Raw genomic sequence first — 22,210 nt, forward strand, 5'->3', positions numbered from 1 at the left:
AGACTGTTCTGTAAACCACTTTTTAACACTAATGATATGCAAACAGGGGTAGTTGCTGTTAATTGCATAATAAGTGATATATAAAACATCCCACAGTACAGCTGGGGGCGGGGAGGCACAGGCTGTTTAGGCAGAGAGCAATCAACCTCTTGCTATTTAGGCTGTCTTTGCCTCTCTAAAGAACAAAAAGATCCCAGTGATATTTTAAGTCTCATTTTTCCCCTCTGGTAGCCTTATTCAGCAAAGGTGACCAGAATCTCACACCCTGTTCCAAAAAAAATGACCTCACTAGCCCCTTATCTAGTTACAAAATATTTTCCTCGGCCGCTTCTATTTCAGCCTCGCAGGGACTTTCCTTAGTGCTGTCAGCGCGGAGTGGTTTATCTCAAGTTTTCCAGAGTCTTGGGTGGGGGGCAGGAAAGCAGCTTCTTCCCCCTCTTCCTTAATTGAAATGCAGCTGAAGGCTTTTGATCCTGATGGCTTTGGCAAGACAACTTCTACAGCAAGTCGGTGTGCGGCTCTTCCCTGCACAGCCGCGGCTCGCATCACCCCACCGGGCAGCCCATCGCGGCGAAGCCCTGCGCCCCGTTAGGGAATGAAGTCGCGAGTTAATGAGGGATCCTGCTTTTCTTCTCCCTCGTCGTGGCTGATTCCGAGGCAGCCGCACCCTCCTCCCAGATTTCTAATTCCATTCCTCCCGGTTGTCATCATGTCTGCTGCATTGCAGAGGTGGCTGAGCAGCCCCAGGGAGTGGTGCCTGGCGCCCAGGATGGCAGGCGGGAGCTACAGCAGGGACCGAGAAAAGCAGCCTTTTAAATCTAGACTAAACATAGCGATTTTACCAAAAATCCAATCCGGGGCAGTCAACGGCTCGTTTTTTCTTTCTCCCCCAGAACTGCGTTGTTAAGGGGGAGAATACAAGCATGCATCTTCAAAAGCACTCTGTCCTCACAACTGCTTTAAAACAAAAAGTGACTTACTCCATGCAAACCCACCCTCTTTTTAGGTGAAGCACAGGGACGTGGGTGCTTCAGACCGGCCACAGCAGTCAGCAGCTTTCCTCACTCCTCCTCACGTTGCTGATCTTGCACCCGAGGTTAGAAAACAGGAAGAGCCGGCAGCATGGCTGTCCCATCCGCACCCTGGGCCTTCTCCTCCACGGAAGAGGGCTCACCACTTCCCCCAAGCTGCCTTCAAGCTTGCACGTCAGCCAAGAGCCTGGGGTGAACCCCATGGGAAGGTGGCACCAGCTCTTCTCGCACGAGGTCAGAGACTGCATTTGCTCCAGCCGCAGTGATCTACAGGAGCCCATCCTTGCTCTGAGAAGGGGCATCGAAACAGCCGTGGCGCCACGTCCAGCCCAAATACTGCGGAAGCACAACTGCCTCCCCTCACTCGGCTCTTCTGCTCTGCAAAAGCAGCTGCTGCTCCAGCTACTCCGATCACAGGAACGTAATGCGGCTGCTCTTCTGTCCGGGGTATGTTTCCAGACTCCAGAACCATGCTTGCCAGGCACAAGGCGGGCTGTAACCAGAGGCTAAAGTCTGGAGCACAGCGCTGGAGGAGAGGAGAACGTTTCCGAGCTCTCAGCTCCCTTTAGAGTTGCAGGAATTACCATTCACCTGCACTTCTGACGCGAACATTCGCAACTCCCCTTTGAAAGCACTGACCTGCACATCAGAAACCAGACGCCAGAGGCTGTAGGCAGAGCGCGATGAAGCGGTGCGACGATCCCTCTTGCAAAGAAGAAATTCCACATACAGAAGACAGCAAAACTTCAGGCAAGTAAAACAGGCAAGTGTTGGTCATGGAGCCAAGGTAACTCAGCTTTCATCCCACCAGACACCAGCCCCATCCTTGAGCAACCTCAAGTGGGACTCGATACTTTGGGCAGGTTTACGCAAAAATCACGCTACGGTTGAGAAGTGAGACCGAAACCAGACAATCCCAGTTTTTGCAAGCCTTGCGCATCGCCAGCAGCAAGCCGAGCACCGGCGTTCAGGACCACGCGAGGCTTCGTCTAGTCTCTGCTGTACTCGAGGCTAACGGGAGGGAAAGGAAAAGCTGGAATTTGTGAGTGTTACAGCAGGAATTTTTCTGAGTCATCTTTTTAATATAAGGGCTAGATTTCTAGGGGAAGCATACTGCAAGATTGAACTACATCACGGCACCAAATTTATGCCTCGTTTTATAGTATTTTTATTTTGGGGCAAAAAATGTTTTACAAGAAAGTCAGATAAGGCAGATCTAGAATGCACATTTTATTACAGTAAAAAAAAAAAATAACCAGACAACATGGATAAGGAAGACAAGAACTTTTTATATTCTGACTATACAATAATATTCCTCTCTTTTTATCCACTGCTGCACTACTATAATGTATCTGTTCTAGTCTAATTTTAAGGTTGTCCAGTTAAATTGTTTGAAGATTCTTTAAACAAGTTGACCTTTACCTATTTAGAGTTTCTTCTCAGAAACATTCATATATTATACAGGATATACAGATTTTTGAAACAAGACACTTAAAAACACACACAACTATAGCCGCAACACTATCATAGCTGCATTGTAGTGATTACATTGCTCAGCCAGCTGTAGACTCTGTATGTACAATTAGTTTTTATAGTGTTATTTACATAGATGGACTAAAAGCTATCTTTAATCTAAAAGGTAAAGGCTCTTGTGTTTAAGTATGTGCAGTTTCATAGCCCTGTGAAAAACACGACAATTATATACACTGTAAACAGCACAAGGCATGAGAATTTCCTCCTACCCCAAACAATCTTGCAGGAAAAGTGTATGTGCACTAGTATTCCTCTTCCGCTTCAGCTCCCACTCCTCGGGTTTTCTTATGAATAGCGCGGTTAAAGCTGTGGCAGGCAGGAACCCAATGATTGTCATGAAGACCTAGCTTACAGCCGGGGATGCCCTTCTGAGACCTATGACAGCACATCCAATACCCCGGCCCGTACGGTAAAGCTTGACAGTACGGTTTAGGATGCCACCGGCACAGCGATACATCCCCTTTCACGTACTTCTTCTTGCACTGTTTGCAAGGATCCTCTCTGTAGCGGGGATCGCGGACCCAGCGGGAATCTGCTGGCCTGATGTTGTAGTATTCAATGATAAATTTGAAGTAGTAGCAAGTACATTTTAGAGCAACCAGACTCCTGGTAGGAAGCAATCCAAAGATCTTCACTATGATGTGGTGAGGCAGGAAGGCCATATACTGCTGAGGCTCCAAAAGCTGCTGAATCTTAAACCTGGTCTCCAAAAAGTCATGCGAGACCTGCCTTTTTAAGCAGGAAGCATCAAGTACTTGCAAAGCACTTTCTGTGGGAGGAACAGAAAGAGCAAACGGCTCTGCAGAGACACTGTTTCTGACACATGATTTCTCAGATTCCAGAGCATCCTCATTTTGGGCTACTTCTCCTGGCTTTTCTTGGGTACTTTCCCTTAGTGGCTGTTGCTCTTGAGCAGCAGGCTGGTCGGACTGGAGAAAAAACAACCTCCCCGGGAGTGGATCTTCACCAGAACTGGAGTTCAAAAGCTTATCTTTCCTGCACCCTTTCTCAGTCTTGGTGACTGATATACTGATGCATAAGGACTCCTTCCTAGCAGGATGCAGGTGCTGCTTGGGAAGAATCACAGGCTCATTCGATGCACAATCAACAGTCGCGTTCTGGCTCTGCAAGGAACCCGGTGGCAATGTGGCAGCGGCCAGACACGCAGATGGGAGAGATAGGGGAGGCTCGATTCGCATTTCAGAATCGCTCCTGCCAGCGGTTATTGCCAACACTGCATGAGCGAGTCCCGAATTCCCATTCCCCATGTGAGTATCCAGCCCAGAAGGAAAAGGCTGCCGAGCAGAGGCAGCACCTTCCCATAGCTCAGTGTCACCCAAAGGGCCACACTTTGCTCTGTACCCAGCCTCTGCTACCCCGGCGTCTTCCAAACTTTCGCCCTGACCAAGGGCTTCAGAAGACGCCTTCCCCACCTCGCTCTCGGCCTGGGTGCCGTTGGCCAGCAGCACCCGGCCGACGTTTCTGCGGAAGCTGTTGTTCCGCGAGAGGCTCCCGGCTTCGCGCTCGCTCTGGCGCCGCAGGCACTCCGACTCCAGCTTGGCCACCATGTCCAGCACGCGCACGGGCTCGCTCTGCTGCTGCTCGCTACTGCCACAAGTTCCTTTCTCAGGATGGACTTCGCAGGCCCCCACCGAAGAGAAGGGGTCTGAAGCGGGAAGCGCACCTTTCGGCTGAGCGCTCGGCCTCGTGGTAGAGGCGGAGGGGCAGGTTTTAGCGCAGTCCACCAGTAAAGCACTTGCTCGCTGCTCCAGAAACGCCACCATCTCTATGACGGAGAGCGATCGGCCCGGGAACACGCCCTCGCCGTTGTCGTTAACGCAATGCACAGAGCAGTGCTCAATGCCGCAGGCAAACGGCTCCGGCGGAGAGCACCTCGCGTTCGCCTCCCTCATTCTTTCTAACTGAATCTTGGCTTTTTTAAGATCTACCGATTTTTTCCTTCGTTTAGCTGCTCTTCCGTCGATATCCCACGTGCTTTTGATTTTCATGGAGCCTAACCGGCTGCTGCTGCTGCACTGCTGGGCTGCAAAGAAAGCGATCTTCTCCTTGGTATTGCCAGGCTTCACTACAGCCCAGACATCCAGAGGACCTTCCCCTTCTTCTCCCTGGTGGATCGTTGCAGACAGGGCGTTCTTCTTTTCCCTTGCACTCGGACCATCTGCTGGAGCTTTCCCATTCATATTGCACATAGTATTCGGATAAATAATTCCCAAAAGCTTTCGAGATGGAGTCACGAGGGAGGGTTTGGGGAAAACGCTCAGTTTTGTGCGGTTGTTAGTATATTTTTCTTCTTGCGTTGCTCTTTGATGGCTCATAGGTGGACCTCTCAGGGAATCCTGGCTTATTTCTGGAGATCGCTCTTTCTTCTGTAACTTGAGATATGGCTTTAAGTGCATACCAGAAACCCTAGAAGAACAGAAAGGGAAGAAATTATAGTCGCAAAATATGCCTGCCTGGAATTAGAGAACAAGGCCCAGAGTAGGCACCATCGTACCTCCCACTCTGTGTCAAGCAGCCCACACCTCAAAAGGAGCCACGGGAAAAAGGAAAAGCAGCAACCAGGCTGCAGCATTCACCCTGGAGGACTTCTACTCACGTCTTGCAATACAATTACAGCCTTAAGGATGGCAGAGATCTTCCCATTAGAGAAACCTGTTTCCATGGAGTTCCAAGGAAAAAACTTTAAGTTATATCCATTGTGTAATTATAGCTACTAATTCATTCTAGAGTTAGAACAATCCTTTGGTCCATTCACTTCTTAATCCAGCTGTAAGGCCCATGTGGGTCAAAGGACTTATCCTGACAGTAGCTACCAGCTATATAAACTCTTTTCAGCACACAAAGAGTGGATAAAACTGAAAAGGGAAGTTAGCAATTGTAATCATATTGATCAACAGCGATCCCATAAGATATCCAATCTCCTAATACCTCCCAAAATGAAATCTATCCTTTAATATGATGGCAAAGTTGGTGTACTTTCCCGTAAGGGTAACTGTGTTATATAAGATAGCTGGAAAAAGGGGAAAAAAAAAAAAAAGCAACAGAAGCATCAACTGTGGCTGAAGAGAACCGCTTTCAAGTAAGTATTTTTACGCTTAAGGATTTAACAGCTATGAAGGAGACACTTGGACACCACTGACACTATAGCAGTAACGGCACTTGCACAGTGGTCGCAGGCACTCAATTCCTCCTTTCCTGGAGGAATCCTTATCTTGGGAGTCATTTTCAACTAAAAGCTTGAAAATGCAAAAGCTCAAGGTGCTGCCACATAGGATCCAATTATCAGGAGACTTCAGGCTCTTCTCCCAGGACTATCACATAAGCATATTACGGAACTATCTATAGATTACGTTTCCATGGTAATCTTTGAATTGCTACGATAAAAAGCCTCCTTTCTGAAACTGGGATAATCCACGCTCATTAGTTTAAAAACAGCAAGTTTAATGCCACATTCATCCTAACGACACAGATACCGACACACACAGGCACTGAACAGGGTTTCCCCTTACAGCCCTCACCAAAACAGTTTTGTTGCTTTTTGTATTTCTAGTCTAAAAACTGCTTTTAATTCAAAATGTCAAACCATCGTGTCTATAAAGTCAGACAGGTTTATAGTTATAATATCTGCAGTTAACACAGAAGATAAGTCTTTACCTAGAAGGACGTAGCCAAGAGTCCAATCAGACTCTTTCCCACCACACCGCGGTGGGACCGGGACACACAGCTCCCAAGAGATGCCTACACGGGTAACGCCGGGGCTGACACCCGCTCACCCAGCCCTCGGACGAGCGCGGGATGGCTGCAAGAGGGAAGTCGCTGGTGGCAGATGCGGAAACGCCGTATGAGCAACCCTGTGTACAGCTTACAGATCAGCTGGCTTTTCAGTAGACCTCTCCACCTTTTAGCCAGGACTGAGGAGACTCGGGGTTTAGGGTCAGAGCAACCCATGGCAGGAAGGAGAGCTGAGCCAGAGACACCACAGGCAGCAGAAGGAAGGCTGCAAAAGTAAGATGCTCCATTTTCAACACTGACGTAATACACACTGGTACGCAAAGGCAACAACTCAGCCAGGTATCATCCAAGCCTGTCCAGGCAGAGGAAGCCTCTTGCACTAGAGCAGATGGTTTACTTCACTGTTGCCTTCCCTTGAAGGTTTGGTTCCTCCTTCTGGCCCTGGTGCTAAATGGTGAGAGGATGGGCAACAAGTCTGAGCAGAGAGGTTTGGGGGAAGTACATCAAAATGAAGGCCTTAATTCACCTTTCCACAAGTGTGCATAAAACCTAGGGGTTTCCCTCAGTCCTGTGCAGTGCTTTGAAGGCCAGAAGGCAGAGAGAGCAAATGATGCTGTGTTCTCTCCCCTCCTCATTTTGTATGGAGGGCATCACCTCGTTCTTCACAACCAGAGTGCTACAGCCATCTTCACTCCATCTACAGAGGCAATAAGACAGCTCCCATGGCTGCAGATATGCCTACCTAGTCCCTGGGTTAATTCTCTCTCCATGCGTGTGTTAATTCCAGCTCTTGTTGGAATTGGGTCACCTCCTGCTTTAGTCTGCTTTCCAAAATGCAACTGAGCTATTTTGCTTTCCTTCCGAGTTGCGACTTAAGACTGCAATGATCTGATAAAACAGACCTTAGGATGCTGAAATAGATGAATAACAGAACAGGACGAGGAGGCTGCTGTGGTTTGCTTCAGCCTAATTTTCTAGAGGATCTGCCTCATCTCAGTTACACTTTCTAGCTCATCAGGGTCAGGCCACCAATATGCTCGGGCAAGAGACCAACGCAGAAGAGAAGCAGGCGAGTCACTGCAACAAGCCGCTGCAGGGGACGGCGCCTGCAGTCCTCCCTTCTCCATCCACAAGGGCCTTGTGGAGAGGAGCTTTTTGGCTTCCCAGACTACAGAGCGAAAAGCTCCGATGGCTGCTCACCACACTGTCCTGGGGAGAAGAGGAGAATACAATTAAATACACGACTTCACGTACTGAAACCCCACAAGCTAGGAACGGAAGATCAAATTTCATCTGCGAGTTTTCTCGCCGGGGTGCTTGAAAGACGAGCTGCATATGTTTTTAAAAGGCTTTCTTCAAGCGATTTTCAGGAATCCGGCAGGACAATCGGTTCAACACCCTTCATTAAGAGGGACCGCAGATGAAGGTGAGACCAGGTATTATACGAATAAGAACAGGACTAAACTGGTTGCTCCAACATGCTTAGAGGACATGTTCAGCCAGCAAAGTTGGTTCAGCTGCTCAAAGCTATTTCTGGTCCCTGGAGAAAGACAAAGGGTAAAGTTATGCCTCACCTATTACGGATTTCTCATTTAAGGTTATATTTCCTCCTGTGTTTCGGTTAGTCTCTGGCTAAGCCAACAATACCATTTAAGGTTGAAAAGTTATAATTTACATAACAAAATTATGCCTTAGTCAGAAGTTTTACTGCCAGAATAATTGCCTCATTTGAATTCAGCATTCAGTTCAGTGCACCATTTTAACGGACCCAGAATTAAAGAAAACCTCCATTTAATGGCTTCAGACAGCTACAAAGGAACATTGCTAATTCCCTCTGACCAACTGCATCACAGTGCTACCTGTCTCCAAATTTTTGGGCAGTGGGAAGGAGAACTCCTTTTTGAAAGGGATTTTAGCAATGGACCTTACCTGAAAGTATTGCTCGGAAAAATAAGCTCCCCCCTGCCCCGACACACACTTTGCTGTGAACATTAACAAGTAAAAAATTTTAGACAGATAACTCAGCTTCCCCCCTGCACCGCATCAGCGGCGGATTTCATCTCTAGCTGCTAGAATTAGAACAGGAATTGCTCTGAACGTGAACCAGAGCCCAGTCCCCACCCGCAGTCTACCTTCCTTCTGCGACGCTTCAGCGCTGGCAAGCCGAGAACTGTGGCAGCTGCAGCAAGGTTTTAAATATTTAAAAACACTAAAAATAGTTAAAAAAAAAAAAAAAGGTGAAGTCAGTGATAATTCCCTGTGATACGTAACACCAGAATAATTCTGTTTGCTTTCCTCCACCCTTTACGTTATCAAGCTATCTAATTTTATCTTTAGAGACACTGACTTTTTAGAAGTTCACAGAGTAAGCGCAGGCAGCTTTCAATCCCAAAAGTGCAGTTCTGAATTGCTGATAAGAGACAATTCTGCCAGGAATCACTGGCAGGGAAACAACTCCCAGGGCTGTCTTTTAAACAGTTATTCCACCCTTCAGCCAGTGAAACAAAAGGGACGGGTTTCCCAGTACTAATCAGCCGTGTCTTGGGCACACAGGAAAAACAGGATACTTAAACTTCTGGAATGAGCTCGCTGTTTGCACGAGTTGCAGCTGTGGCTTTTTTTTTCTTTTTCCCCCCCACGCTATGGTTTTATCAAGATAGTTACTACAGGGGACAGATAGAGAAATATATGCATTTAGAGGCGTGCACACACACCTCTTTTCCCTACCAAAGGAAAAGCCCCTAAACTGCAGTCCCGAGTTGACCAGAACCTTTCCGCATCCTTTTGCATTTACATATCTTTAAAATCAGAACAGCCTAAACATAATATATTTGCTTTAGTGGAAATCCCTAATGCTGGAGAGGAAAAACTGGCAGAAAAGATGCAGTTTTTACTACTTTTCCTAGGCTCCAGCGATCGCCTACATGTCCCATCCTGCACCTCGGGCAGCGATTCCCACAATGCCCTGTGAAACGCAGAGATTTCCTCTGGCCAGCAAGAACACACGCACACACACACAAACAGAAAAGCACCCTAAACTTGGACAGCACATCCACACTGCAAGTTTTCCGGGCAAAGCACCGGCAGGGTTTGCTTAAGACCAAACTTTCAATCAAAACCCCGAGGTCTCCTGTGGATTTCTTTTTGTAAACACCAGCTCCAGCCTGCGAAAGCTGCTAGCGCTGCTGCCTGCACGCGCGGCGCCAGCTACGGCGCTGCGCAGACCCTCCGGACTTGCTAGCAAAAGGCGTAAGCCAAAAGAAAGAAAAAACAACAATAATAAAAACCCGCACCACACATCACCTCTGGCAAGGCGCTTCTCTTCCCTGGCATCCATTTCTCCACTTAGAAAACTGAGCTCCTCTGTAAGGGATAGGGGCATTTATGGAAATCAGAGTACTGTGCAACAGTTAACTACGGTCAGCCGCTTGTTGTTTCTGGCAGGACTCGGGGGGTCCTTTGGGCCTGCTCTCCGGGGCCGTTTCCAGCCCTGTGCACTGGCGGGGCAAGGCGAGGCAGCCCCAGCGTTGCTTCAAAGGCATTCCCGGGATTCTGCCGGGTGGGAAAGTCCCGGCCGAGCAGCCAGGGTGGACGGCGCGCTGCTGCTCACCGGAGTTTGCTCCGGTGCGTGGCAAGCGTCCAAGCTTGGAGAAGCTCCAGACCGAAGGGTGGTTCGCTTCTGAGCTGCGGAGGAATCCGACTTTTAGAAACGCCGCTCCCCTGCAACGCTGACTTTGTACTAAAGCAACCGCTTCTGGCCCCCCCAGCGCCTGCAACTTCCATGCATCCAGCGGGGAGCAGGGGGGATGCGCGCTGCGGCAGACCGCGCAGGTGAAGCCGAAGGCCCGTGACTGCTGAAGCAGCGCTCTCCTAGCGGGCTCCGCAGGGAGGGACCGGGAGCAAACCCGATATGCATGGGCCACCAGTTTGGTCAAGTGACCGCGGGGGGAAAGAGTGGCTGGGAGAAGCTGTGTCCCTTCACCTGGGGTAAAGGCCAGATGTGGAAGAAGAGCCTAGGAGCCAAAATGCAATGTAGGTGCCTAAAGGTTAATGTTGGATCCCCCACAGCCTGCCCTACCACGTCGGACGTTCAAGTAACCTGACCTGGGGGGACGTGGGGGGAATGACACGCTAATACAGCTACACAGGAGCTAAAAGTCATGCCGAGATCCTAAGACCTTCACCGAGCTGAGAGTTTTCGGTGACAGATTGCACAGCCAAGCTTTATGCACAGATTAGATGACCCCGCGCTCACGTTTGAGGGCTCCCACCCATTAACGTGCTTTAAACCCATTTTAAGTAAACGCACACCCGTGCGCCCCGCAGCATAAACCACAGCTGCCTCAGCTATTTTCTAGGGTCACCTAGGCAAAGTGGCATCCCTTTGCCAGGCTTCTGTACAAGAGCGCGTACTGTGAAGCGGATGACGTAGAAACAATTCTTTGTTCAGCCTGAGAAAGCTCCAACCCACGTCCCCTCCTTCCCAATCATACTATGGATGACGCAGGGATGAAATAACACAGAGGGGAAGAACATCAACAGAAAAATTGGGTATTCAGGGTTACAAGCTGCTCCAAAAACACTTTGCTCAAATGCTGGGACAGCCTGCATGCCTGGGGTGCAGCAGACTAAGGGATGAGAGGGAATCACGTGTATAAATCTGCTCAAGGAAACATTGAGGAGAAGGATAGCAAAAAAAAAAAAAAAAAAGTGGTGGGTTTATAGGGCTTCTGCTCAGAGCTGATCAGAGCTACAGAGACAGAGATTCCCGATATTACAGAAACAGTGATGTATTTCCTTCCAGAAACGTTACCTTCCTTGACTTAACATTCATTCTCTAATTTGTTAATGGCCACAGGGCCAAGATCTTCTTGGACACCACAGCCAACACATTTCTTCATTAAACAGTTAACGAACCAGCATGAAGCGACGCTATTTAGTCTTCGTCTTTGTACGTACATGAGAACGTATGAAAGGCTGCAGAAACTAACCTTGGATTGCGCTATTATGAGGAGACTCACAGTTAAAAAGAAAGAATAAGCAAAAACAAGTCTGAAGGCAAATCGTCAGTTTGTTCTTTCAAAACTCAAGACCTAAAGGAGTTCATGAAGTCAGCTGGACTGAGGTACAGAGGATTTCACCGCAGACAGCTTGACCCGGGAGGCATTCTCCAGGAGTCAAAAGGCATTTCCATTACACAGATGCCATCCCAACCCAGAGCAGAAGAAACTCCAACTGAACATGTCACTACCTTGCAAAGGGTATAGGAAGCACACACAGGTTTCAAATCACCTGGAAAGTTTTATCTTAGAGATCAAAAAGCCTAGGAATACGCGTGAGAACCGGTGAAGTGTTAGTCCCTGTAAAGATATTAAATATAAAGAAACAGTAAAAGGTTCGTCAGTTTGTGAGAAAGGACAGGGGGACAAAGAGGGCTGTAAGCAAGGTCAGGGCAGAGATCAGGACTACTCTAGGCAGACCCCGAAATACTCAATTTTTGAGTTTGCTTTGGTTTTGAAGAGGGGTGCTAAGGTTGATCACAAGGGCAAAAGGCCAGGGGTTAATCTGAACAAGAATGTGGAAGTGACCAAGAGAAGCCAAGGGGACCTCAAGAAGCTTCATGAAAACTGGAAGGAGAGGCTCATTTTAATTTCAGAATCCAAAATAGATTAGATTCATAAATTACAGGCCAAGAAGCAGGAATTTTAAACCTCCTGAGAGGCAACCATATTTTAATGGCTTAGGCAAACGTGTCGCACATATTGAAGGTGACACTGCAAGGGAGGAAAAGAAGGGTGAGAGCTCAGCCTCTACGGGCCTGCTAGCCTGACTGGAATATAAAAGGCATTTTGCAAGCAAAGAGGATTACAAAGACACAGAGAGAAGAGGGGAGAGGGGAGAGTTCAATATGCCAGACCAACCTGAGGGTTCTCGAAGAAAATGATCTTTCCAGACAAAGGACACGTACGACGTCTTACTCGCGTGGACTTCAGAAGTTAAGAACGACCGCAGCACAAATGCTGCAGCTGCACTGCTAGAAAGGAAAGGCATCACCAATGCAGAGGAGGAACAAAACACCAAGTAACAGAAACGGGACAGTATTTTAAAGTGCAGATGGTGAGGCTGAATACCAAGAAGTTTTGGAGGCACCTAGGAAGGGCAGATTAGCTCCCGACACCTCCGCGACGCAGAGGCGAACGGAGGCAATCCTATGATAAGGCGCTACCGGCACCGCAGCAAACCCCTCCTGCAAGATCTCCCCTGGAGCTTGGCACGCAGCTCTGGTCACGGCTCGGAGGAGATGCGCCCAGGCTGGGAACGATGATGACAGTCAGTATTTACGACGCTACTGGAAAACGCTGGGGTGGTTTAGCGCAGCAAAACCGTGGCAGAGGGAATACAACTGCTGTTTGCAGAGTACAGCAAAAGGGTAAACCACAGAGACGAAGCCCTTCCTAACAAAACGGCAACATAAGCACAGGCTCCAAGGAATACAAGCTGGCACCAACGCTCAGCCTAGGATTCAGAGGAAGTTTCTAACCATACAGTTAGATCTGCCACGTTCAGTAACAGCTTGATCTAGGGCAGGAGAGGGGCAAAACGTAGCTGATTTTAGGCTAGACTTCTGAGTTTACAAAACCGGATTATGCGAGATACCGCCTGGGAAAGCAAGGGGCTGGGTGACCCAGGAGGTCTTTTCCAGCGCTGAATCACTATCAGACCAACGGCGCGAGTATGCGCTGCCTACCCAACCACAGAGAGCAAAGGTTAACGTCTGCTTTAAACCCACACAGCTTTGGGAAACCAGAAAGTTGGCTCTCATCCTCCAGACTGAGGAAGCTTAAGAATCTTAATCTCAGAAAAAGGGAAAAAAAAAAAGAAAGAAAAAAATTTTATTTTATTTGAGTAGCCTGAACTCAAACTGGCATGTTCTTGCATTTGCATAAGGACAAGTTGTTCTGTGCGGTGTTCCTATAACGAGATGCAGTGAGAGGCGTTCGCTTAATTGTCACATAAGCACAAGGGCTCCAAATCAATCGTGCATTTCTTATTAAGAAGAGGCGCAGGAGAGCAAGCAATACAGAATATGAGCTTAAGCTAATCTAATTACTTACTCCATAGCAAGGCAGACTGCTACAACGATTGCCAGCACTTCGCTTGCTTTAAGCTGACTGCATATGTTAAAGCCTGCTATGGCAAGCCGCTCTCCAGTTCAGTTTTACTTCAAAGCCATATTCCCAAATTAATTTACAGCTGTTGCTAAAAAGAAAAAAAAATAAAAAAATAAATCAAAGGCTTCTCCAAGCACTGTACCAGCTGTAGCGAATCTGTAGTTGTCATTATCAAATAAAAATGTCAAAGAACATTTCTGCCCTTAAGCCATTACAACATTTCACTTCGAAACAAAGACTAGCCAAAAGCAAGACTTCGGTCCAAATACGCGAGCGGCACACCACGCAGCAGCAAAGCAGGGCGAAGGAGCGCTCGGCGCTAGAGATTTAACCAGCGCCGGCCCCGGCCGGTCCGCTCATACCGTTTGACTTGGAGGAAGGGAGACGCTGCGGCGCTGAGCGGTTCCCTGTGGAGGCCAGCTCTGCAGGAACTCCTCATCCTCACCGCCGCTCCGGCTAAGGCACGCCGTCACTGCCAGTCCATCCCGCCGCGGGCCCGAGGCGCCCTCATCGGCTCGCCGTGCCCCGGAGCGTCGCCGTGGCTCTGCCGCCTGGGAACTGAAGGGACGAGAGGGAAACAAGGGGATCGCGTGAGACGACAGTGCTGATTTGAGGACAAGAGGGAAATATATATATAATATATATACAGCGTGCAGAGAATATAAATGAGAAGAACGTACCGCCCTCGTGCCGGTATCACGACTGGAGTTTCGGCACATACGACGCCGTGCCTTATACGCGGCCGCAGCCCTTACGCAAGCGCCCCGGCGGAGGCCTGCGCCTCCCAGAGCCGCGCTGACGGCTGACGGCGCGCGCGAGGTCTCCCGCCGGCTCGCGAGCCCGGCGCCGCGTTCCCGGGGCGGACCGCCGGCAGCGGCAAGCCGTGACGCCGCCCGGGAGTCACGTCGGCTCTAATCGGAGCGGCGCGCCGGGCTTCGGAAAGGACGCGAAGCGAGCGGGGCAGCGGGCCGCCCCCGAGCACGGCCAGAGCCGCCCGGCCTTTGCATCACGCGCAGATAAGGCGGCGGAGTTCACCAAAACAAGGCCGTCCCGCCGTATCTCTCCCGCGCGCGCAAGGGTGCCGCCTTCGACGCCTTGTCCTTGGGGGAGACGCTGTTACCACCGAATCAACGCGCTTGGACAGCGAGAGAACAGCGGCCTTCGAGCTGGAACGTAAGCGGAAAAAGCGACACGGCGGAAGCGCCCGGGAAGGACTCAGTCGGCCGAGCTCGAGTTGCCGGCAGGCAGCTTTAAAGGTGGTTTGCTTCCTCCCCTGAGGGCCAGGCGACATTGCCGCTAAGCGCTTCTCCTGGCCTGGGAAGTCCACTCCGGCTCGGCAGCCACGCTCCCTGCGAAACGGCTTTCAGGGTGACTGACTTTCCAGGAGGAGAAGCAGAAGGCAGTTTAGACCCAGCTGACTTGATAGGGCAGCTATAGCCATTTCACGGTTTCTCGAGCGGCGGTGAAGGAGAGGTTAACCGTTTGCCTACGTTTGAGTAAGCAGGAGCCTGAAATAATATATAAAATATTATATAAACACATTCCAAGCTTCACGAAATATGTGCTGAACTCTACACAACACAGAAATGTGTTGGACCGAGAAGACCGAGGCGTTACGCGGGCAAAGCTGGAGGACGATAGCGTGCCCTCTACTCCACAGATTCACAAAAGCAAGGCCTTAGATTGCCATCGTCAACAGCAGCAGCAATCAACGCTTTCTAGTTAAACACCGTCTTCACTACATTAACCACGGCCTCTAACAAGCCCACCTGCAAGGGTGAAACAGGGGCAACAAAATCAGCAACATCGACCAAAACTTCTGAAGTTTTGGGCGCTGTAAAATATACATCCACAAACACGATGCAAACCAGACATTCACAAACAGCAATGCACAGGGAAAGCATACGCCTAGTGTTGTATGAAAACTAAAAGTTAAACCAAAAATCATTACTCGCTCATGAGCCGTCAGTAAGAGAAGCACTGAAACTCTGACTTTTATCCAAGCTTTTGTCTGGCTTCTAGCTGTACTGACACCAGCGTTTCAGACTCAGCAGGAACCGTATCACAGAAACACGATTATATCCACACCCAAACAAATGCAACCACACCATTTTTAAGGCGGCTGGTCACTTTTTTTACTAGCTAAAACTCTTCCCCTTTAAGTACAGTAGCAGTAAGCAAGCAGTAAGAGAAATGCAAAAGTCACTATATACTCCCGGTGAGCAACACTAGACGCTTTGCCCTAGTCCTACTCCTTCGCCGAGCATAAAGGAAAAAAAAGTAAGTGATAAAAAGCCTGACAAAAAATTGAAATCGAAAAGATCTCATTTTCAGGAAAAAGCAAGCTCGAGAAGCGAAGCCACCAGGATAACTTGTTCAGGCCGAGGCAGGCATAACGCCAACCCACGCAGAGGCGGCCGCGCCGTCACATCACAGCCTGCCGCACGTCCGCGAGGGGACCAACACCTACCAGACGAAAGCAGAAGCCGACAAAGTGGGCGCAGGCGAGTTCCCACGGGCGCCGCAGCCCAGATCACGCCGCAGCTCTGTGCAAAGCGTGCTGCTTCCCCTCCTCTCGCTGCTGGTACACAGAAAAGAGCTAAAATAGCCTATTAGGGGCAGCAAGCTACCGGCAAATTCCTACCAGGCAAGTAGCAAAAAGCTGGGCTTGTGAGCCTAAACCCCAGCATCTAAGCTAGCACAGAGATACTTACTGCCTTTTTACAGCCCCTGCGTCCTCCTCAACCGGGGTCGTTGCTTATCACAAGGTACATCAGCCGTGGGGTTAGCTTTGCAGAGCCGAGTGCAGCTTGAGAACCGAAATACGGATGCGCAAATAAGCAAAACAGAAGAGGAAACCAAAAGGCCAATCGGGTTGTTTTTCTTTTTAGCAACCACACCCAAGCATATGCCTCTATGCACAAGATGTGGGAAGGAGTCAGATGTTGGCAGTGTGAAGCATCATGTTCGCTAAGAAACGGACGGCAGCTCACTGAGCAGTCCCACAAAACTCCCCATCTTACCATCATTTTTGAGCTGCTGCTGCAGTTAAGGAAAAATTGGCTCACGTGGGAGGAGGGGAAAGGTCTCTTCACCTATGGAGCAATGCACTACAGCCTCGGGAAGCTTTAGGTGTGGTGGTAACTAAAGGTTTTTGGTTTTTTTTTTTTTTGCAATGAACACGTCTGTTTTAAACAGTAGCAGCATTAACTTGTATAAAAAACAGCTCAAAGGATGGGCTCACCCTGGCAGAAAATTTGCTTTTTTCAGCCAGGAGGTAATGCCCTAGGGTCCGGTTCCAAACAGAAGTCACACTGTTGGCAAAAGCAATATAGCCCCTGCCAGTCGCATTTTCATTCCGAGTTACTGCCTTTAGTGCCAAATATTAACAAATAAGGTGCAAGGGTCTAAACCAAGAGTGTCCAAACCCAAAGGGTCCCCTTGCAATCACGCACCTGACCCACAGGCTAGCTCTAGGGTGCTCTCTGGCTCTGCAAGGGCCATAGCACTGTGTCAGCCAGGCAAAGACCATCGACACGCTCAGGACACAGAAGAAAGCAACGGCAAGTATTTCAAAAGGGAACTCAGATAGAAGACTTGATACCAAAAAATATTCACTACGATGGATATTTAATCTTTCAAGCAATAACCAGTGCTGAGGCCTTATAATAGAGATCTCTGTGGGTTGGCTGGTTGGTTTGTTTTCTTGCAAGAATAGAGTTGCATGTCCATTCTCCCCACCCAGCTCCACTTTGGGTTGTTACATTATCCCCATCTCTGAAAGCATGTTCCACCAGACAGGCAATTCCACCGTTTTCCAGCCTAGCCATCCCTAAGCCCTCCCCACCTCCCCCAAAACCCCACCTGGAGCCCTTATCAAAGCATTAGACTCTCCCAAGAGAGGCAGGCTTCAGCAGAAAGCCACTGCCCGCTTTATCTAGTCTCAGCTTCACGTTTCATGATAACTAGCAAGCCCCAGAAGCTGCCAGACCGGATTAGACATGAGATCATACAGCTGGTCCACGCACTCCATCTCTTAATTAGAGACCTATAGATAGATGCAGTTCAGAACAGTATCGTGTGCATATACCAAACAGGCTGCAGCAGCCCTAGCAGCTCAACTTTTTCGCATTCTAGGCAAACATAGCAAGGATTTGAGTTTTTGCAAGACGGACTCAAATTTCTATTTATTTTTCTTAAAACATTTTTTTTTAAATCATACTTTCTTTTTAAAGTTGACTCAACCTGAGGTTACTGCAATGCATTCCAGCTCCTAATTTTACTACCTGTTTAAATCTACTCTAAGTATCTGAGCAGTATGCGTCCGTTGTCAAAGTCCGAGAAAAGTTAAGCCACTGAGCCAGCGGCAGCTAGGAGCTACGCGCTTGGAACGAGAGTTCAACTGAAAGGCTGTTCCAGCAGGTGCAGAAAGAATGATTTTTTCCTTTCAGCTTATTCAAGCAGCTCATTTCACAGACTGGCTCGTTCCAAGTTCAAAAACAAAAACACGCCACAGCGAGGACCCAAAAAGAGCAAGGAAACTTGGAGGAAAACCACACAAAAAAACAGTTCAGAGAAAGGCAGGCTAATATCCACGTTTTAAACACTGTGAAGAACTACTTTTCCACACTCGGTTCATCAGCTACATTTTACTTCTTTGTTTAGCAAAAGAGTTTGAAGCAAAATAAGAGAAAACAAGCATGTTTTAACTAAAACTGTCTTACAAAGAGTTTTAGAGCGAGTTTACCTTTAGATTTCCATCCACCTGCAGCTGGTAACAAACCCTCACATGAAACTAGGTATCTAGTAGAGAAACTGTATCCACCTTAAAACCACTAAGACATGTAAGAATTAATACCTACAATCAGGCTAGAGTCTTTAAGTCACGTCAAGCTTTGCAGAGCAGCTTTTTAACTTCTAACCAGAAAGTTGAAAGGAGCCACCCTAAACACGGCTGCCACGGAAGAACGCTAGTCCTTGCCAACCACCACGTGGTCCTCTCTGATGAACCTCCTCTCTGATGTTCAACAGGTCTAACTTCGTGCACATCTCGCACTACCTAACCCAAAAGCAGTAACGATTGCTGCCACATGGGCTCCAGCTGAAATGAGGGCACAGCTTCCCATGCCCATTGACGCCATAAAGCCTGCTGCCGCCGGGTCTTCTCGTTGGTGGGAATCTAAGCAGACCAAGCAGCATGCAGCTGATCTTGGCACTGTCTCCTCCAGTTCGTTTCCCAATCAAATTCACTCCGGTCCTCCTGGAAGCTCCCTCGAGCTCTCATCTGTGTCCCGCTCCCCAGATAATACAGTAATAGAGTAAGTAGTTACTTAACTGAAGTCTGGAAGACACTGGAGATCTCTACATAAATTCAAGCTTGGAGCTCCAGGGCAGCATGGAGGGTGTGTGGGTTCAGAATCACTGTGCGGCCCCACAGCTGGGTCAGCAGTTATAACTCGTATGGCGGTGGGGTCTCACCCCCCTCTGCCATCCAACGCTCTCACTCCATCCCTTGTATCAGCACCAATACTAGTCTGATCTTCTCATCTGAACCAGTTCAAGGAGCTGAACTGGGAGAAACCCAGTCCAGAAGAGGAGGGCTCCCAGACCCCATCCACCACAGGACCCGGCAGACACCGGCCTGGCACAACAGGTAGCAGACAAGGTCTGCTGCAGCTCCAGCTCAGATCGGCTCCTACCATCCTGAACCCTCACCTTTAGTCGTGCCAGAAAAGACATCTGCCACAAAGCATTTTTCAGATTCTTCCAAGGCGATGGAAAATAAACGCTTCCGAGCGCACAACACGTGGCGTTTCGGAAGAAGGGAACGAGCACGTGGGGTTCACAAACGACATTTGACTGCTCACTGCCGTCAAACAGCACTGCTTGCTTATGAAACACCTATTCTAATGAAGCACCACAGGGAGAACCTGTCTTCCCTTCCAAGATCACGTCAATAAAGAACAAGAGGTTTAAAATTTGTAGCTCTTGTGTCTTTTCTCCTTTACGTATGGTTAGTGTTGGAATGATTTAAGAAGTCCCCCTCCCCTTCAAAAAAAAAAAAAAAAACTCAAAAGGGAAAAAGAAAAGATAAGCTCTGCTGCACCTTGTTAACCCCGTCTTTTAATATGGGAATTAATCACAAAATGTTTCCCTTGTTCAACAATTCCTGAAAGGTTTCAGCTGTCTTGCGCAATTTGGTTAAGAACATCATCTGTTGCTCAACTGCGAGGGAGCTAAGAGCTGGCTCGGTAGATTTGTTCTGCTTTATCCAAGTGGGAAACAAAAACAGCGCATCGGATATTTGCCAGTGCTGCTGCAGCGCTGGTGACAAACGTGCACGGACCACACATTACTTCACTTTCTAGAAAGCTACCACCTACTTTGGCGCTCGCTGTCACTGCGTGATCTATCACGTGCCCAGAATGATAAATCGGAGGTGGCTGAACACCACTCAGCCGGGCTACAGCTGCTGCTTTCCTGGGTTTCTAGGTATGGGTGAAGACACTCACTGCAGCACTTTGCATTTAAGGCCACATGATCTATGAGCCACGTCTGAATTATTTAGCATCTAAAACTCGATTGGTTTTGCTATGCAGATTCTGCACTAACGGAAGCTCAGCTGCAAGGCTACTTTCTCGGGGCAAGGGGAAAGAGAAAGCTTCCAGAAGCCTTCCTATTATAGAAGCAACAGAACTGGTTCCAGAAATAGTAGATAAGTACTCTGGGAGCTCTGGAGACTATGTGCCCTCGTTTTGCAAGGCAGAAGTCTCACTGGATTGCTCCCGTACGTGCAAAGAACGTCAGAAGCCGCAGCAGGATGCACAAGTGACATTAAATTGGAGTTTTAGGACAAACACCAGAGATGCACAAATCCAGACAGTCTAGATGAAAACGAGATCAACCTGCATACCGATAGAGAGCCAACCCACCCTGCTTTAGAGAAACACAGGCAGTTAAAAATCAGAAAAAGGAGGAACCCTATCTTTTTCAAGAACGCAACATTAGTTTGCTCAAGGAGATTCTCATTACCAGAACAGTGACGTGGCAGATTAAGACTGTCAACAATAATTTCATCACCCTATTTTGCTTTTGGATGTTAGGGCTCCTGGCTGGAGAGGTCCACTTGACTCATTTTGGCACATGTTGGGAGATTCATTCTTGCTGCTCCAGCTAATAAATTGACCATCGCACGGTCTGGCTGACGGGAATTGCTCACTAGTCAGCCAGCAAGAGCTTGTTAGGGATCCAGCAGCACGGCACACCTACCAACCAAGAATCTCCTACTCGACACTATATAAGCAAGAAGTCTCCCTGCACCACGGCGTACAGCACATAAGAATAATTGCTCCTGTACACCTTTCCTACGGATGTCAAATTGCTTCTCAAGTAGAAGACCAAATCCACAGCTGACTTCTAATCCTATCTAATCCAGTTCCTTCTTCCTATTTTAGGACTTTGTTAATAAGGAGAGTGCCACAGCAGGTAAATTTAGTGCTTAACGCTAGGTCATCAGCTTTGATATTTAATTCACTGAATTAAATACAGCTGTAGCTGCTTTATGCAAGCCCAGCCTTAGGGATGACAGTTCTGCCTTCACGCACAGATTGCCCCATATACTCCAATCACAGGTCCAGCCCTAAATAGCTCAGCAGAGTAGAGTATCATTGATTTCTATAGGATCTTGCCCTTTAACCAAAAAGTAATGTCATGATTTCTCTGTCACATACCACTTGAATATTATCCCACCAAAACAAGGACGCAAAAATAAGATAGACAATTTTGTCCGCGTGGATTTGTTAAGCCAACACATCACAGAGTTGGGAGGCTACAATCTTCACCACGCATCTCAAAGGCGTCCAGTTTTTCCTAAGGGTCTCCAAAACCAAATTCAACAATTGGAAGCTTTGCTACAGCAACACAAATACTAGATTAAAAAGATGAAAACAGTCAGGCAAAAAGCTTTTAAAAGCAACTGTGCCGAGAGTTAATAGTATTTCTGTAATTCAACATGCCCAGATTTTTCTATTATACACCTGATCCACCCTCTTTTCACATACTAGTGTCTTTCACAATGTTGTGCACCAATATTTCCCATGATTTGTCATGAAATCTTAAATCTTTTCAAAGTTTTGCTTACGTTACAAGACTGCCAATGCCCCAACTTCATGCTTGCATAATAAAAACTATCCCTCATCTTTCAAGAATCATGTGCAACAGCCAGACTCTGAAATTTCAAACCTATATGTCAGCAGCTTACAAAAAGTTTACACTCTAAAAACTTAGGAAGACCGTTATACTATGGTTACCTAACTTTGGGACAGATAACACAAAATAGGAAGGTCTGACTACTTTGCCTATAATGTTTTACAAACCAAGGCATGACTACTCCTGCTGAGGACAAAAAAAAAAAATAGATCTAGCTAATTCTAAAGGAAGCAGCCCATTAGCTCCTCGAACAGCAGAGATTCATGATGAACAGCTTAAAACAAAACAAAACAAAACCACCACTAGTTTTGGATTCACTGTTCTTCCCATTGCTATCTTACTAAAATACAAAGAAGAGGCTACTGCCTACCTAAGCAAAAAATGCATTATTTAGTGTCACCTTCTAACATGGTCTATGCAGCCATTAGACAGGAATGAAAATGCTTTACTGATATGTAAATTGGTTCAGATGTACAGCTGGTCATATGATACAAAACATATGCTTTAAAGCTT

General features: G+C 48.0%; 1 protein-coding gene across 3 annotated transcripts in view; it reads right to left on the reverse strand.

Moving 5' to 3' along the window:
• Positions 1–2,248: 2,248 nt before the first annotated feature.
• The window catches only part of FBXO34 (F-box protein 34), a 37,940-nt gene continuing 17,978 nt past the window's right edge, over positions 2,249–22,210 (reverse strand). The window contains exons 3-4 of one of the 3 annotated variants that reach the window (XM_067295138.1): positions 13,852–14,047; positions 2,249–4,991 (exon numbers count right to left, since the gene is read on the reverse strand). In XM_067295138.1, coding sequence (XP_067151239.1) covers positions 2,807–4,991; positions 13,852–13,928 — 2,262 coding nt within the window. In that variant the 5' untranslated portion in view covers positions 13,929–14,047 and the 3' untranslated portion in view covers positions 2,249–2,806. Of the gene's footprint in view, positions 4,992–7,571; positions 7,618–13,432; positions 13,578–13,851; positions 14,048–22,210 lie in introns of those variants that run through there. The other 2 variants (XM_067295139.1, XM_067295140.1) reach the window with 2 other exon arrangements.

Source organism: Apteryx mantelli, chromosome 4 (assembly GCF_036417845.1).
Source record: "Apteryx mantelli isolate bAptMan1 chromosome 4, bAptMan1.hap1, whole genome shotgun sequence".
NCBI lineage: Eukaryota > Metazoa > Chordata > Aves > Apterygiformes > Apterygidae > Apteryx > Apteryx mantelli.